Genomic DNA, 16,165 nt, shown 5'->3' with positions numbered 1-16,165 from the left:
ATAGCTTAGTGGTTCAGATAACAGAAGCCCTTCAAGTAAAGGAAGGCGATTGCGAGAAATTGCAGTGTTCTATTGAAGAATCTTTCGCCGAATCTGGCTTATTAAAGTGCCAACTCAATGAATTGCAAACTAAAATGGATAAATCGTTGGACGAAAAAAGTGTTATAATTGCTTCATTGGAAAAAAATTTGAGCGAAAAAAACGACATACTTGCTGATGTAATGAAAACAAAGGAAGACTCGGTGAAACAGTTAAAGCATGAACTAAAATCATCTGTTGAAAAAGGTGAAGAATTGCAAGTTCAACTAAAGGAAATTACAATTAAATTAGAAGCGCTTGAAGCTGCAAGTGTGGATAAAGACAGCATAATTCAACGATTGCAGGGCTCCTTAAAACAGAAAAATGCTGAAATAAACGAATTAAGTCAAGAGATCGAAGACAAAAATTTAGAAATTAAGGCATTTCAAGTACAGATTGATTCTCTTAGTGAAGATAGTAGCAGCAAGATAGAATCAATTATCAAGACGAAAGATGAAATTGTTGCGGAAAGGAATAAATTCAAGGAAGAGATGAATCTGAAAGACACGACAATATCTCAGTTGCGACAGAAGATTTTCGATGTTGAACAAGATGCTGAGAGTCTCCGACTTAATTACGAAAATGTTAATACTTTATTGACAAATGTAAGGAAAGATATAAATCTAAAACAAAACAAATTTAAGACAGAAGCTGATAACTATAAGCATGAACTATCCGAATTATCAAGAGAGCTTTTAGACAAAAATGAATATATCTGTGAATTGGAAGAAAAATCAAAGGAATATAAAAATGATATCGAAAAGCAATGTACTGAAGTAAAAAGATTAAATGATGTCATAGATAGCAATTATCAAGAGAAAATTATTTTAGAACGGAAAATAGAGAAATTAGGAGAAGTAGAGGTTGAACAGAAGTCGCGTATTGATCAGTTACTACGAGAACATGAGAGAATTAATCAGCAAGAGTCAGTAGTAAGATCTGATTTATCGTCCATGAAAGAAAAATTCAACCTTCTAGAAAATGAATTGAATGATAAAATTTTAATTGTGTCTGAGAAAGATAGCATCATCTCAACTTTGCAAAGTAGTCTAGCATCCGCCGACAACTTAAACGATGAAAATTCAAAACTGGTTCGCGATTTAAAAACTCTGGCCGAGGAAAGACTAACCGAATTGAATGCGCGGAAACAGCGTATTAATGTTTGCGAGGATGAAATCAATAAGTTGGTATTATCAAAGCAAGAACTTAATTGTGAGATAGACTCTTTAAAGCATGACAATGATAGCAACTCGGGAGTGTTAGAAGAGTTAAGATTGGAATTAGATACATCCAATCAAAGTTTATGTGCTTTAAAAGAAAAATTTGAGCAAAACTTGCAGAAATTAAATGTACTAACAGTGGAAGTAAATGAAAAACAAGGAGTAATAACTAAGTTAGAGAATGAGTTGTTGAGAATGGCTGAGACATGTAAGGAAAGAGAGTATAAAATTTCATCGTTATCAGACCAAATTGCTCTACTAACTTCAGATAATTCTGGCAAGCTATCTGAACTTGAAGTTCTTATAACGGAAAGAAATAATTTAAACACTGAAATTGAACGCTTAACTACCCAAGTAAAAGTTCAAGAAGAGTCTATTGAAATGTTAAAATCAGAAATAACTAAAAATGAGATTTCTATCCATGAACTGAGTGTTGCAGTTGACGAAAAAGAAATCAACCTTAGGAAAGCTGATGATAAGTTGTTTTCTTTGAAAGACAACTACATGATGGAAAAGAAAGTGTCAACAGAAAGAATGCAATCACTTTTTGAACAACTGAATGATATGGAAGAGGAAGTGGCATCGTTACAACAACAGCTAGAAAAGCGTAATGAAAGAATTTTCGCATTAGAAGATGATCTCACCCTTCAATTAAAAGAACTTGAAAGCGTTAAATTACGTTATTCAAGTTACCAATATGAAGTAACAGATACTTTGTCCATTAAAGAATCATTATTAGTCACAACGCAGCAGCAACTAAGTGATACTAAATCTGAATTAAGTTCTTTACGACAGAAACATTCTGAAATCAAAAAAGCGTTAGAAAATAGTAATACAGCTGAATTAAAGGCTTTGGAAGAACTTCAATCTGCGAAAGAATTGATCACCTCCATGAAGCAAGAATTGATTGATAAAAGGGCTGAATTTGAGTCAGTATTAGCTGAAAGGAATAATTCCATTTTTAATAGTATCAAGGAACAAGAATTACTAACAGTCGAATTACGCTCAAAGAATGATTTACTCGCTGAGCTAGACCAGAAAGCTAATATCGAGTTACCAAGTGTCAGGGATGATTTTGAAAAGATATCTTCTGAACTTGTAAAAATAAGTAAAGTAAACAAGGAATTAGACGAGCGGGATCGCCATTCGACAGAGCATATTGAAAGTCTAAAGGAACGACTGAAGGATATAGAGAAAGAATTAAGCGCGAAGACGTATGAAGTTATTACATTAGGACATGAAGCTGATGAAAAGATAAAAACGATTTCACAAGCTGATGATATTATCACATGCTTGAAAGTAGAATTGAAGGAGAAAACTTCGGAAGTTGAAGGCTTAAAATCTAAGTTAAGAAATGAACGTAATATTTTAGCAAAGGAGAATGAAGCTGGAAATTTAGAATTACTGAGAGCTCAAGATGCACTTGAAGAAAAAGAAAGACTATTGAATGAAAATGTTAACTTGTTGAAGGAAAAAGATGACAAGATTATTTACTTAAACCACCAACTGGAAGCAGCTGAAAATGATAGCAATAAGATAAAAGAACAAATCATTGAAACGAGTGAGATAATAGAAGAGAAAAAAGTACTTGATAATGCGTTGAAAGTTATAAATAAAAAATTAACTAAATACAAGGATGATATCATATTAAAAGATGAAAAGATCGCTGTTTTGGAAGGACATTTATCAGAACAAACGCAGCAACTGGAGATATTTCAAAAAGTTATTACAATAGCTGAGGAAAAAATCGATGTAATATTTTCTAAACTCGATAATCACAAGGTTAAGATAGCAAACTTTGTGTCCAAATCCAGTGACAATGAATCAGTAACGGAAGGCAACCAATTTCTATCCGTTGCAAAGACTGCGGCAGATTTAGATGCTGCTGAGGACGTATTGCCAGCTGCAAATGCTAGTGATTCAAAGATAACAGAGGAAAAGACACATTCACATGCGGACACTTACCAAGCTGGTAAACTTGAGTCTGGAGTAATGCGGTTGGAAGTTCTGCTCTTCACCACTATAGATGAATTACTTGACACTAAAGAACAATTTCTACAGACTCGTGTGCGACATGATGCATTACAAGAAGATATTTGTAATTTCGAGGACAAGCTAAAAGCACAACTTGACAACAATAAGTTGTTGGTGGAAAAAACAAACTCTCTACAAGAAAAATTAGTGAAACAAGAAGAGTACGAAATAAAACTGAATGAAGTAACTAATGAGAAGGAAGTAGTATTAAGTAAATTTAACAAAGCTAAACAATTGATAAACTCTCTTAAAAAAGAGCTACAACATCAGAAATCTGAAGTCGAAGAATACAAAGATGAAAATATAAAGTTTAATCATAAGATTAAATGCCTAGAAGATGAATGTGCTAGCATTAGTGATGATAAACGTAATCGGATGCTAGAGTTTGAAAATGAAAAAGAACATCTTAATGGCATCATTAGAGAAAAAGATAATTTGCTCGAAAAATCTATGACTGAAAGAGACAATATTAATACTACTTTGGAAGAGAATCGTATAGCGAATGGTAATCTAGAGCATTCGCTAAGAAAGATGGAAGAAGAATTGGAAGATATGAGAGTGAGATTAGAGCATAAGGATTCTGAACTTGACACTGTACAATCAAACTATCGTCACGCTTTGCAGTCATTGGAATTGTCACAAGCTGATTATGATTCTTCGATAAAGAATTTATCTGCTGACCTTCAACATAAACTAGCTAAAGTAGAAAACCAACTATCGGAATCAGTGGATGAAATATCTACATTACGTCAGAAACTAGATGATACTGTAAGAGAGCGTGACGAGCTACAAGATCGAAATTGTATTCTACACAAAGAGATAGAAGCTGAATGTCAAGAAAAGGAATTGTTAGCAAAGGAAAATGATATTTTTCAAATTAAATTACTAGAGTATAAAGACTATGAAGCAAAATTAGCTCATACGACTAGTGAAAATGAACAACTAGTTATTAAATTAAGTAAAGCCAAACAAATGCTTAATTCCCTAAAGAAGGAGTTGCAACATAAGAAATCTGAGTTGGAAGAATTTAAAGACAAGAATACTAGTCTACAATCTAGGATAGATTTCTTGGAATCAGATTGCGCACGTCTTATTGATACTCAAAATAAGCAAGCAGATGAGTTTCAAAATGAAAAGGCCTGTTTAGATTGTCTTTTAAAGGAAAAGGACGACTTGTTGGAAAAATCTATATTAGAACGTGATAGAATTACTAACGATCTAGCTGAGAAATGTACAGAAAGTGCTCGTTTGACAACTACGCTGCAAGGATTGGAAGAAGAGCAAAAGACTACGACAAATCAAATAAAAGTGAAAGATTCGGAACTGGAAGCTCTACGTGTCGATTACAAAAATGTTTTATCTCAGTTTGAGTTATCAAAAAGTGCTCATGAAACTTCATTGGAAAATATGTCGTCCAGTTTGCAAATTCAGGTAGCAGAATTGCAAAATCAGTTACACGATTCAGTATCCGAAATATCTAAATTACGACAGGAGGCAGATGATGTTGTTGCAAGTCGCAAATGCTTGCATGAGCAAATATTAAATTTAGAAAGAGGAATCGAAATAGAACGTAATGAAAAGGAATTGCTGGCCAAAGAAAACGATTTATTTCAGGAGAAATTGCTAGAATATAAAGATCACACAGAAAAGTTTGATAATTTAACCAAAGAAAATGAGCAGTTAGTCAATAAATTAAATAAGGCTAAGCAAGTCCTCAGTAATCTTAAGAAAGAGTTAATACATCAAAAATCTGAAACTGAAGGATATAGGAAGGAAAACATTGATCTACAATCTAGAGTAGACGTCTTGGAAAGTAAATATACTCAAGTTATTGATACTCAAGCAAAGCAACTGGAAGAATTTGAAAACGAAAAGGGTCAAATTGAGAGTGTAATAAAAGAAAAAGATGAATTATTAGAAAGCTCTCTAGTGGAGCGAAGCAGTGTGGCGAAAAGTTTGGAAGAAAAGGAGCTTGAGAATAAAAGTTTGACAAATATGATACATAAATTGGAAGAGAAACAAAATAGTACGGTCCACGAAATAAATGCAAAAGTTTCAGAACTTGAAGTTCTGCGTAAAGACTATGATAGCGTTATATCTCGATTAGAACTTTCAAAAGCTGATTTCGAATGTTCGTTTAATGATATGTCATCAAGTTTCCAAAATAAGGTAACAGAATTAGAAGCACAGTTGTCAGCTTCAATGGATGAGGTATCTGGATTACAGAAACAAGTAAACGATACTGTTAGAGAGCGTAATGAACAACAGGACAATGTTCGCAATTTGCAAAGTGAATTAGAGGTACAGCATCAACAAAAAGAGTTAGTAGCTAGAGAAATTGATGCCTTACAAGAAAAACTACTTCAGTGTAAAGAATATGAAGCTAAAATAGAAGGAATAACCAACGAAAAGGAGCAGTTAGCGATTAAACTTCGTAAAGCTAAGCAAATGTTTAGTTCTCTCAAGGAGGAATTGCAGCTACATAAAGCTAAAGCTGAAGAATTTAAAAATAAGAATAGCAATTTACAAATGAAGATAGATGAATTAGAAAATGGCCGTGCTCATCTAACCGAAACTCAGGATAAACAAATAGAAATGTTCCAAATAGAAAAGGGTCAATTTGATAGCATGATGAAAGAAAAAGACAGTTTATTAGAAAAAACGTCTACAGAACGAGATGCGATTGCTAATGATTTAGTAGAGAGAAATGCTGAGAATACCAATTTAAAAGATATAATATGTGAGATAAAAGAAGAACAAGCCAATATGACCAAATTAATGCAATTAAAGGATGCTGAATTACAGGCTGTACACACAGATTATGACAGCGTTGTGTCCGAAATACAATTACTTAAAGCCAAACACGATAGCAATTTAGAGGAATATCGTAATGAAGTTGAAAATTATAAAGAAGAAATCATTAAATTGAATGAAGTAGTTAATGGAAGAGATCTGGTTATTGAAGAGTTGAAATTGGAACTAAGTGCTAAGGTAGACGACATTCAAAATTTGTCAATGACGTATCATATGTTGGGAAAAGATTATGATGAAATACGGTCTAAGTATGATAGCGAGATGGCAGCGCTGCGTAAAAATCACAATAACACTCTATTAGAGTTGGAAGAATGTCGTACCGACTTGCAAAGACTGCAAGATCAGTCATCTAGTTACTCCGACAAATTAATTTCTTATGAGCAACAAGTTGAAAAAGGACTGAAGGATCAAGAATCATTAGCAGTAGAGATTGAAGATAAGCGGGCTAAATTGTGTCAGTTAAATGAAATACAGGAGGAAAATAATTACTTAGGTAACGAGAATAAACGACTATCCTCAAGACTGAATACTGCTAAGCAAAAATTTATTGCATTATCAACTGATTTAAAAGAATGTAAAAAAGAAATTCAACACCTTCGGTCCCAAAATGAAGGATTAGCCGCTCAACTTTCTTCCACTAAAGAGACGGACGCATCACTTACTGAAGCAAGAGCTGTTCTAGAAAGCTGGTATGAGTCACGAAAGTCGAAATCAGAGTACACCAATGATATTCACAATCCAGCTATGCAAGATTGTATGTTAGAACGGGAATTAATTCAGACAACTTCGGATAGTAACCAATTGACAAAGAAGGATGATGAATGTTACGATCATATCAGTGAAGCAAAAGCTGAAATTACAGCAAATGAGAAAAGTTTGTTACCTAAACTTCAGGTACTTGTTGAATCCAATAACGAATTGCTACAAGAATTGAATTCTATTCGTAAAGATAGAGATAAATACCAAAAGGAGATGTCTGACTCGAAGAATTCGTACCAAAATCTAAAAAAGGATGTTGATGAATCCGAAAAACGTTTTAAGTTGCAATATACGGAACTTGATAATCGCTATAATGAATGCCAGGATAAAATGAAGAAGTTAGAAAATAACTATCGAAGCTTAAGTGCCAGATATGATAGTGTAGTCGACGAGCTTTCTATAAAAGATAATAAAATTAATAATCTAGAGGATCAAATAAGTAATTATCGAGACTTATCGGAGACATTAAAATCGGAGGTTGACGGTAAGAATTCTGAGATTAGCAAAATAGGAGTTTCCAATGATAAGTATTACAAAGAAAATAAAACACTCACGGATGAGCTAGTACAGCAAAGGTGCGATCTAGAGGTACTAAATGCCAGCTGTGAACGAATTTTGGAAGAGAATTCCAGATTATTAAGTCAATTACAAGACGAACAATCTAAGTATTCGCTATTAGAGAATTCTTTTGAAACTGTTCAACAAGAAAATGCCTTTCATGTTGATGAAAAATCAAGAATTCTTTTAGAAAGAGATGAATATATGGTTAAAATTAATGATTACTTGTCAGAAAACAAGTTATTACAAAAGGAAGTAGAGAATTTGCATAATCAGTTTCAAGAGCTTAACGAAAATCTCCGTCAGAATGTTATGGAAAGGGAAGAAATGATAACACAGCTACATCAGAAAGCTGCTGTTGAGTCCGGACTACGTAGGGAAATTTCATCTCTAAAGTTCTTACTAGAGCAGGAAAACTCTAATAATGTTTCACATATAGATCGATATGATGTATTGCAGAATGATTATCAACTTGTATTAGAAGAACGAGACCACTTACAGCAGCAGGTTAATACGGTTATGGCTCATATTGAGAGTAACCAAGAAATTGGTAAAGATCAACATCGTAGTAATTTGGCTTCATTGAATCAATCAAACGAAGACCTCAAGAAGCAGCTAGTTGACGCTGAAGAGATTTGCAAGCAGAAAATTGACGAATGCGATCGTATGCAAGGAATTGTTGATTATCAAAATGAAAGAATTGAAGGATTAGTAGCTGAGATTGAGGTAAGTATTTGCCATTTTTAGGTGCTGTAGATATAGATCTTTAATTCTAGTTCGATTTAAATCTTTATCTAGGCTCTATCGTTATTAAAGAATTATGAAAGTGCTAAAAGTCAACAGAAGTTAAGGTAGAGTTCTTCATTAAACTTTCAACATAATTTTGTTATTAATGAATTAAATATGCTCTTTTTGGTAACTTGAATGGAAGCAGCGAGCCTGATAACTCTATTATGATTAATGAAGCTATTATAACTTCAAAAAGTGTTGTAAGTTAAAATAATATTTGTTTTTCCTATATTAATATACTGTTATACTTTAGCTTCCTACAAACTGATTGTTATTTGAAATTTCTGTAAACGTTAGGAAGGATCCTTGAGCCCGTTAGACAGTGGAGAGCCAAGAAACTCTGCTGCTAAAGGTTCGTTCTTTAAGTGTTACTTGACTAGCCTCTTCACATGTAAGGTGACTTAGTAACAAGAAATGTCCTAATGCGATAGTCTATTAAAATTTCTATACTTTTTCTCTAACAGATATAATTGATGGTCAAGTTAAACTATTACCAGATGCGTCAATAGTAAATGAAAGGTAGAACATTCTATCGTACCATGGCATATGCCTTGCTTAACTTGTTGTGATTCAGTCGCTGATTCCCTTTGAATTGCACTATACTTGCATAGGCTTCAGTATACAGAAATGCAGAATGATCTGCTAAGGAAGATGGATGAACTACAAGTAATAAGCTCCATTCTAAAAATTAATTAAGGTGTATGTGCTATATTCTTTAATCTATCAAATTATTTTAGGAACGTTTACAGATGGAACAAGATAGAAGGATAAATGCTGAAGAATCACTTCAGAAAACTAAGGATGAGCTGGCTGTTTATGTTACGCCTTCATTTGAGAATCGAGAGGTGAGCGCTCTCGGAACAAAGTTTTAAATGCGATGTTTCCGCGTTGATTTATACCGCTCAATATCAAAATTTGATAATTCAATTTTACGAGGTAATAAACCAGAAATTTTATGAAATTTTATAGGTATTTATTAACATGGATGAAGAAGATGACAATGAAATGGAAATCATTGACTCACCTGAAGCAAGCCTATGTATGCTTTTGTTTTGGTTTTCTTTTGTAGATTATGATCATGCAATTAAGATTTTTAGTCCTAAGCAATTCTTGCTTTTAATGTCAGTGCAAAAAGTTACGAAACAAATGAAATATAACTCTTGGCCACGATTGAAACGGTAACTATTGCATTAATATTATGCACATGTTGATTTTTTTAAGCCTTTAAATATGCTAGAAAATTGTAATTGACTTTGCGAATTTTGCTTTAATCGCTTTAGTAATATCCGACGGCAATTGCGGCACTTACCAACGAATAGAATCTGGGTTGTTATTTATTTTGCTTTATTGCATGTTGCATTAATATCACTATTCGTTACGCGCAGCTTCTAAATTGGCATTGTAAAGAAGTAACGCCTTTGGATTAAAGTTACTCCAGAATTGTCTAGATGGTGTAAAAAATTTAGTGGATCTGATTTGTATTGTCGAAATTTTAATAACTAGTTAACTGGGTATAACATTTACTGTATCATAATTGTATAGTTATTTTAAAATGGTGGTAGCTCGTTAAAGCAATACCGTGATATTTAGTTATTCAAATTTTACAAATTGTGAATATTTCTTCCAGTGTATGAAAATTTTAGTAGAGAATGCGGGACACGTTGTATGTGAATTTTATACAAAGTGTTGTGCTGTAAGTATAAAAATCTTGAATGTATTATCATGCAATCTAAAAATTTAGTTTCAGACTTTTATTGCTATATCTTTCTAATAATGTTGTATGTTATTCAAAGGTAAAGTTATTATATAATGGTAAATGTTGTGCATTCGAGATATCCTAAATACAATGGTCGCACTTCAATGAAAAATATTACTTACATTTATTATTACAGAGTATATCAAGAGGTATTAAAATACATTGTAATCGATTATTGCTCTATTATTATCTATTTTATCATATTTATCTAGATATATTATATCAACTGAGTCCATAGACTACGTTATCGATTGAATTGTAATTAGAAATTAACAAATAAAGCTCATTTTAATAAATCTTTGATAGTCGTCCACAAACAAGACGTAGATGATCGTAACTAGGAAGTAAATCCAGATACAGATACAGTTAAACATTTATCTCGCAACTTGTTACCCAGCTTTATCTATTTCTGATTAGCGCATAACCTGTATCTAGAATTCTTTTATTGATATTTCTTCGAATGAAAAGAAAAATATTATACATAATTACAAACAGTAAAATCAGGAAAAGTACTACTGTCCAAACTGTCAGGATATCTACGTTGTTCTTATTTTCAGAGCCGTTAGAATTTTCATATTTAATGTGATCTATTACGGAATGAACAAAATTATTCGTCAATCGTTTTTACCTGGTCATTGATTCTAATACTATCTCATATATTATAGGTAAGTATTAATTACCAAGTTTAAACAATGGACCAACTGAAACGATACTAGAGAAAACTTTTTCATCTTGACCAAGTTCCCGTCTAATACGGTTTCCGGAAGTTACTGTTCTTTGACAACCTTGAGCACAACGACTTAGGTTATCATGCAGAGGACAAACCATAAGTTGGCAATGTATGAATATGAAAGGTTGATTAAATAAGAATGAAAATGCCTTGATGCTAAACCGAACAGTTTTAGAGATTTTTGAATAATGCTTCTTAATAGTCTTATCTTCATTACACCTAAATAGATCCAGTGAGACTATATTTAAGATTGTACGCTTGAATACAGGGTACTACAAATGTATTTAGTCTTTACGAGTATAGTGAAAATTTTACCCGTTTCTGATAATCCAGTAGTGAATAGGATCGCTTATATTCGTATCAGGTGTAGCTAAGCAATTCTCGACAGCTACTCGCAAATTCGCATCACCAGCGTGTACACCAAATTCGAGATATGCTCGTTGATTTAATTTCAATGGCAGTGGATACGCACTAGGCGGGAACGCATTAAAATATCTTGCTGTTGGATAAATTTTAGCAAAATAGGAAAAATTGCCATATCCTTTATGCCAATTATGGGATATTAGAGGCTTATTATCAGGATTATAAGCAATTCCTATCCAACCTTGATTAGAATAGGAGCATAGGAAAGCTAACCGTAATATTTTTTTCCGAGTGATGAGACCAGATGGGTGATCAGGTCGATTTCGAAGTCGATTCTTGTAAATGATAGAATTGGAATAATGTTTAATTATTGTGCCACAGCTGTGTAAAGGCTGAATCGTGATTAGGAAATGAGTCCCGTTGAGGGTTGGAGAGCATGAAGGATCTATAAGCTGGATGTCTCGTCTATCGATATCGGGCAATGATGACCGTGGAATTACTACCTTGATATAGTCATGGTTGCATTCAATTCTTAGCTTGGGTTTAAAATTGGCTAGAAGTTATTAAATTTAAAAATAAGGCAATACGTATTGATTTAATCAAAAGAGAAATTCATTTGTTAGAAATATAGGTAAATAAGGCTTTAAAATGCTATTATAAATAATCATAAAACAAGGATAATAGCTGCTCATAAAAACTATCAAATTATAAGCAATTTTATTTTACCTATCTGAGTCTGATTAATGCAAGTTCTTTTGTCGCTACCGAGTGTTAAGTTGCTAGGACAATAACACAGAAATGATCCATGTATATTATGACAATTGTGACTGCAAATATTACGATCAGATTTGCATTCATCTATATCAAGGCATTGGTTAGCATTTATCGAGTATCCTTTGGGACAGCTGCACTTATAAGATCCATAAGTATTTAGGCATAGAAATTCACAAACATCATCATAATCGCATTCATTGATGTCTTCACATTGCTTATCATCGCTAGCCAATCTTAACCCCTTTGGGCAGCTGCAGTAGTAGGAACTTTGTGTGGTTAGACAAATATGACTGCAACCGCCGTTACTATTACTGCATCGATCAATATCTATAAAAGACATTACATATTTTACTGCGTTAGCAACCTATAACAAATCATTATATACCACATAAACACAGCGTTCTACTTCGGTAAAGAAATAAAACCTTGTGGAGGAATAGCGCTAACCTTTCCATTTACAAGGAGGAATTGGGCAATAATCCCAACTGTTATTATACCTGCTGATAGCATTGCTATAATAACACCAAGGTCCTCCATCCTTGAGATCAGGATTTCGACAATAGTTGTGATCGAAGTTGTAGTAGGAAACTTGACTCCAAGATTGACATCTAGCTCCAGTCTTGGTAAAATTGACGTTGCCATTGTAATTTCGTCCTAAGGTTTCTTTATCATAGCAAGAATCATCGCCTATAGCTTGCTGCAAGATGACTAAAGGAATTAGGCCATATAGTAAATTTGTGCAAGATAGTAGCGCTACGAATCTACTAATACTTAGAATGGAAAACATTTTGCAAAGTATTCAATATCAAGCAAATTTCAACCGATATTAAATCACGGGTTCACAGCTCATCAGAGCCGTGAGTATTTATACCTTATCTATCCTTACTTTTTACTAATGCTAGTAACCAACAATTGCTATTTTTGCACCTACACATTCGTATTAACAGAGATATTACCAATGCACGAAGAATTCCTATTGCATTTGCTCCAACTCTCGACTGCTACGTCAATATAACAACTTGTTCGCACCATATATTTACTGTAGAAATACTCAGCAGCAAGAATCGATCATAATAAACTTAATCGTTAAAATTTATAGTATTTAATCATACGTAATTTGTCCTGATCGTAAGTTATCATGATATTTGATGAAATTGTTTGCTAGTAAACTATCATGCGGCCTGCACCGTCATTTATACTACAAACAGAAAGGGCGGTATGCACCTTTAACGCCACATCAAATGAATTAAGATTCACTTTTTCAACTATAAACGGATCAAGATAGTAACTGATTATGCACAACAGTATTACTGTTGGAAAACTTTTATACTGTAAGTAACTTTCTTAATTCTATTCGAATAGCTATGAAAGTGACAGTATATGATATATTAGTATTGATAGCTAAGCTTGACACCTATCGCCGATTTGCTATATCATCAACATGCAGTCAATGTTTAAATGATGAAAATTTGAAGCGTCTTGACCTAATTGCTGCATGGTACACCAGCGCTTTAATCAACTTAGCAATCAATTTTAACGGTAGCAGCTTTACACTAGAATACTAATACGTAACAAGTTGTATGCTACCCTATACGTAGACGAGTAAATCCCACGCTAGAGAAACTCTACTACAGGATCTAACAATCACAGGAAAATGCACCCTAGATTACCATAAAATTCTTTTATTTTAGTGCTTAGTCTCACTGCCTGTACATATATATTTCCAACAATGACGATGTTTCAATCAAGGTAGAGAGATACGCATTGCATACTGCAGTACACAGTGCAAAAGGATTAGCTACCCATCTAATATAAGCGATAGGATTTACCCATCGAACTTTTAATATACAATGCGCGAACGTTTTGCCAATTTTTCTTCAATAATGATACCAAAAAGTTAACGGCTAAATGGATATTGGCAGCCAATTCATCTTCCGACATACTAACATTACCAATGGCAACACCAAGACATAACACTTTTTTCATTTGGAACTTGATAGTACATTTGACATCTTCAATCTTGGCATTCATGTTATCGTTGTGAGTCAACATGGTAGGAAATTTACCAATCTTGTTTAATTGAGGTCCCATGATACGAGGTATTTGTTTGATTAAACTCTCAGAAGCAATAAATGCATCGTATTTTTTAGCCAATTTTTTAATCAATTTTCTGTTCTTATTCAATTTTTTCAAAGCGTCGACATCCATCGATGGTACATTATTTGACTTAGCTTCATCACAATGGTGAGCATCGCCAAAGACACATACTTTTTGATTTGGCCGAGGCGTATGTCTCAATCTAAAGAAGATTAAAGGTAACATTGCATCAGATCGATGATTCTTAAAATTGAAAAATGAGCTTTGCCACATTTACGTAAGAATACTGCCTTTAGAAAGAATAAAAGTACTGTACAGTAATACATGTTTCTCTGACGAAATTAAGAATCTAATTATGCCTTGCACAATTATAGCACACATGGATCGTAAACCATGATGGCGTCAATTCCTAACTCCTTCAAGATTGAGACTAAGATTTGCAAAGACAGACGAGTAATGCCAACCATCATGATTGATAGGAAGTATCAAATGTATTGCGTTTATTGTGTTCAATACAATCATCGATTCTGTTCGACAACGGATTATCGTAGCCTGTAGTTTATCTATATAGATTGGTCGCAGAAAACTGGACAAACTACTAGGATTTCATGGCTTCAACTTAAATTACAATGACAACGTGGAAATGTCTTCCATTCGAGTACATTCACTTAGGATAAAGATTGACGAGTATTAAATTGCAAGTGACATCACATGCTGCTACTCTACATGTATATATCAAGACTATTATTTTAGTTTCTAGTTTAAGCACTGTCCTCATCAAACTGCTCTTGTGTTCATAAACTAATCGATATTGGACCAGAAGGATTCCATAGGCTATACTCGAATATACAACATGGAACGCATGGATAAAAAACAAAAACTGATCGATAGGATGATAGTCAAGTAACGTATGACCAATTTGATTGGTCACGATGATCGACTTGTACCGTTATTTTGTGCAAGATCGAGGCGATCAACAACTGTTAAGTAATTTACGATACATACTTGACAGTACCGCTAAAACGCTTGTCCTTTTGTGGATCGTAGTTCTTCAAGGCAACTTGTAATTCCACCGTTTCCAAGAAATTTCTTTTCTTATCTTGTGAGCCCTGAAGGACATCACGAACACAGTCGTACAACGTATCGCGCGAAATTTTACTACAGGAAACATCAAGGCCAATAGAACATTAGTCAAGAAAAATAGGACACATAGATAAGTTTATTCTGCAGTTGATGTCTATCTTATGGATAACAACATGTTGTAACTTGCAAGAGTAAGTGAAAAAATTGATCCATCTACCCAGCTATTGGATCAAGAAACCCATGATCTACTGTACAGTATAGTAATATATGAGCTAGCAGTCTAACACCCTTAATGGAATGCAGCAATGCCAACTACAATCACATCCAAAATCAACTTAAATCGATCTGATGACAGAAAAAATGGATTTTAAGCCAAGATGAACCAATAATTGCTTCAAAATTAGGCTTAAACTATTTAATTTCATTAGGATGAAGGAGATGAAGGAAAGATTTCTTACCTCATGTTGCCACACGGTCGCCAAAACGACGGAGAAGAAAGAAGGGAACGACAGTCGTGGTACAGCAAGTCAAGTACCTTGCCGAAAGTCAATGACTCAGTATCGAAGGGAGTGAAATACGCACGCGTGGATTGGACCTTTTATTATACTGTATTAACTAGGGATAGGTCAGTAAATGTAGCGATAGCTATACTGTACAGTGTACAGTATAGTAGTTCCAGTAGTGTTCAGTACAGTACAGTGTAAACTGTATAGTACTGTACTCTTTCACAGTAGTCCCTTGTACTGTACAGTGTACAGTACTGTAAAAATGGTACCGGATAGTACAGTACAGTAGTACTGTACACGTACACTCGCATTCCTGTACTGTACTGAGTGTACACTGTACACTGTACAGTCCTGTCACGTGTGTGTGCTACAGAAAGAATGACAGAAGGACCATCCACGATTTTCTTTAGCCGAAAATATGGAGGCTGACTATTTCTCTGGTCATTTTAACTGGTGTGTCCATTTCAAACCGTACACTGTACTGCTTTCACTACCATGCAGTTCCATGCTTTGGGTTTAGAACTTCAGCTCGGATTGGTGGCGGACTGATCAGTCGTTTACTGTTCCTGAAAACCTCTTCGTAGAAGAAGAGATGCACTACACA

General features: G+C 33.9%; 2 protein-coding genes across 2 annotated transcripts; both read right to left on the bottom strand.

The window, feature by feature from the left end:
* Window positions 1-10,680: 10,680 nt before the first annotated feature.
* Window positions 10,681-12,662, bottom strand: TRIADDRAFT_54276 (uncharacterized protein; the record flags this gene model as incomplete). Its single annotated transcript, XM_002110324.1, has 5 exons — window positions 10,681-10,957; window positions 11,054-11,436; window positions 11,605-11,654; window positions 11,828-12,202; window positions 12,323-12,662. 5 exons carry the CDS (start codon window positions 12,660-12,662, stop codon window positions 10,681-10,683), a joined length of 1,425 nt encoding a protein of 474 aa, XP_002110360.1.
* An 891-nt stretch (window positions 12,663-13,553) lies between these two features.
* Window positions 13,554-15,559, bottom strand: TRIADDRAFT_63100 (expressed hypothetical protein). Its single transcript, XM_002110323.1, has 3 exons — window positions 15,514-15,559; window positions 14,978-15,130; window positions 13,554-14,174 (listed from the first exon to the last, which is right to left on the bottom strand). Exons 1-3 carry the CDS (start codon window positions 15,516-15,518, stop codon window positions 13,682-13,684), a joined length of 651 nt encoding a protein of 216 aa, XP_002110359.1. The 5' UTR covers window positions 15,519-15,559; the 3' UTR covers window positions 13,554-13,681.
* Window positions 15,560-16,165: the final 606 nt, after the last annotated feature.

The sequence above is a fragment of the Trichoplax adhaerens genome, genomic scaffold (assembly GCF_000150275.1).
Source record: "Trichoplax adhaerens TRIADscaffold_3 genomic scaffold, whole genome shotgun sequence".
NCBI classification, from domain to species: domain Eukaryota; kingdom Metazoa; phylum Placozoa; class Uniplacotomia; order Trichoplacea; family Trichoplacidae; genus Trichoplax; species Trichoplax adhaerens.
The sequence above is the reverse complement of the archived record's forward strand: the minus strand, read 5'-3'. Positions and strand labels throughout refer to the sequence as shown.